Source organism: Phragmites australis, chromosome 7, assembly GCF_958298935.1.
Source record: "Phragmites australis chromosome 7, lpPhrAust1.1, whole genome shotgun sequence".
NCBI lineage: Eukaryota > Viridiplantae > Streptophyta > Magnoliopsida > Poales > Poaceae > Phragmites > Phragmites australis.
This window is the reverse complement of record NC_084927.1, coordinates 5,003,725-5,005,186: the sequence shown is the minus strand read 5'-3', so window position 1 is coordinate 5,005,186 and position 1,462 is coordinate 5,003,725. Positions and strand designations below refer to the sequence as shown.

At 68.1% G+C, this 1,462-nt stretch overlaps 1 protein-coding gene across 1 annotated transcript; it reads left to right on the top strand.

Moving 5' to 3' along the window:
- Nucleotides 1–1,197, top strand: LOC133925362 (predicted GPI-anchored protein 58). The gene is made up of 3 exons (XM_062371312.1): nt 1–248; nt 541–769; nt 889–1,197. The coding sequence occupies exons 1-3, from the start codon at nt 1–3 to the stop codon at nt 1,195–1,197; spliced, it is 786 nt and encodes a 261-aa protein (XP_062227296.1).
- Nucleotides 1,198–1,462: the final 265 nt, after the last annotated feature.

Sequence of the window (1,462 nt, the reverse complement as noted above, 5' to 3'; positions counted from 1 at the left end):
ATGGGCAGCAGGCAGCAGGCCGGCTGTAGAGATGCTACAGGCAGCATCAATCAGGCCCACCGCAGGGGCGCCGCTGGCAGCGGAGCGGAGGCCCCTGGGGACAAGGGGAAACGCCACCGGTCGTACGTGCCCCAGCCGTCATCCTCGTCGTCGCCGTCGCCTCCACGACAATGGCCAGTGGCGGGCAGCGCGAAGGAGGGTGGCCGGGGTGGCCAATCATCGGGCACGGAGTCCGGAATGGAAACCAGGTCCAGGGCACGGGAACCCGAGGACCAGGGCTGGGCCGGCGGTGCCACGGCGGGCGCTCGAGCAGACCCTCCACCGGAGGCAGGCTCCACGGCGGCCCCTCAACGCCTGGGGGCCAGAGCCCTCCTCCGAAGAGGAGAAAGGCGGATCCCGGGCCCAAGCCGCAGGGCCCCGACTTCCGAATCCCTGAGTCCCGGTGGCAGTACCGCGAACCGAAGTCCACGTAAGCTCTTTCTCTGTCCCGAGCATGTCCGCCCGGATGCTAGTTTGGGTACTAACCTTTTTTGTTTTCAGGCCGCCCAAGGACCCCACCGGAGGCCAGAGGCATCCAGAGGAGCCGAGGTCGGCTCCCGCTCCCAGGCTGAGCGTGCCTGCCCTAGAGCCGAGCGCACCGGCAAACCAGGAGCCACGGGCGCCGCCCTATCCTGAGCCGAGGGCAGCGGCCGCTCCCGAGCAACCAACGCCGTTCGAGCCCGCCCCAAGCATTCCGAGGGCGGAGGTGGTCGCGGCGAGGGTGGCACCGGTGTGGCAGTCGTTGGGGACCCCGAGCGCCTCTGCAGAGAGGGCTCGCAGGGGACCCAGCACCCGGCCGCCATCAAGCCAGGCCCAGAACCCTACCCAGACGTGCTCGGAAGCGCCCAGGAGGTTATCGAGCGGCTTGAAGCGGCCATAGCGGCGGAGCGATCCAAGGTCGACAGGGACCGCGCTGCCCTCGTTGAAGAGAGGGGGCGGTTGGAAGAGGTCGGCAGGCTCCTGGAGGCCCGTATCGCCTCGGCCCGCGCAACCCCTGAGAGGTCAATGCGCACGGTGGCCGAGGAGCAGGAGGCTTTGGAGGAGGCGCGCGATGAGGTTGTCGCCGCGCAAGACAAGGCCAGCCGCATGGAGCGGCAGGCGACCGAGCGCGACCATGCCTCGTGGAGGCGGGCCTGGAAGTTGCTCGCTCGGGAGTAGCTGGTCCTGGCTCAGGAAGAGGCGGTCGGCAAGCACGAGAAGTCTGTGTAGTCCGACCAGGCGGAGTTAGCCCGCCGGAACGACGAGTTCAAGCGTGGTCGCGCCGAAGTCCTTCGTCGGGAGGAGGAGGTCATGATCTGCGAGACTGACATCGAGATCACGACAACGACTCAAGATGCCTGGGAGAAGTAGATTGCGCTGCGCGAGACGGAGGCCGCCGTGGCATCGTTGGCCCTCACTGCCCGGGAGGAGTAGGCCACCAAGT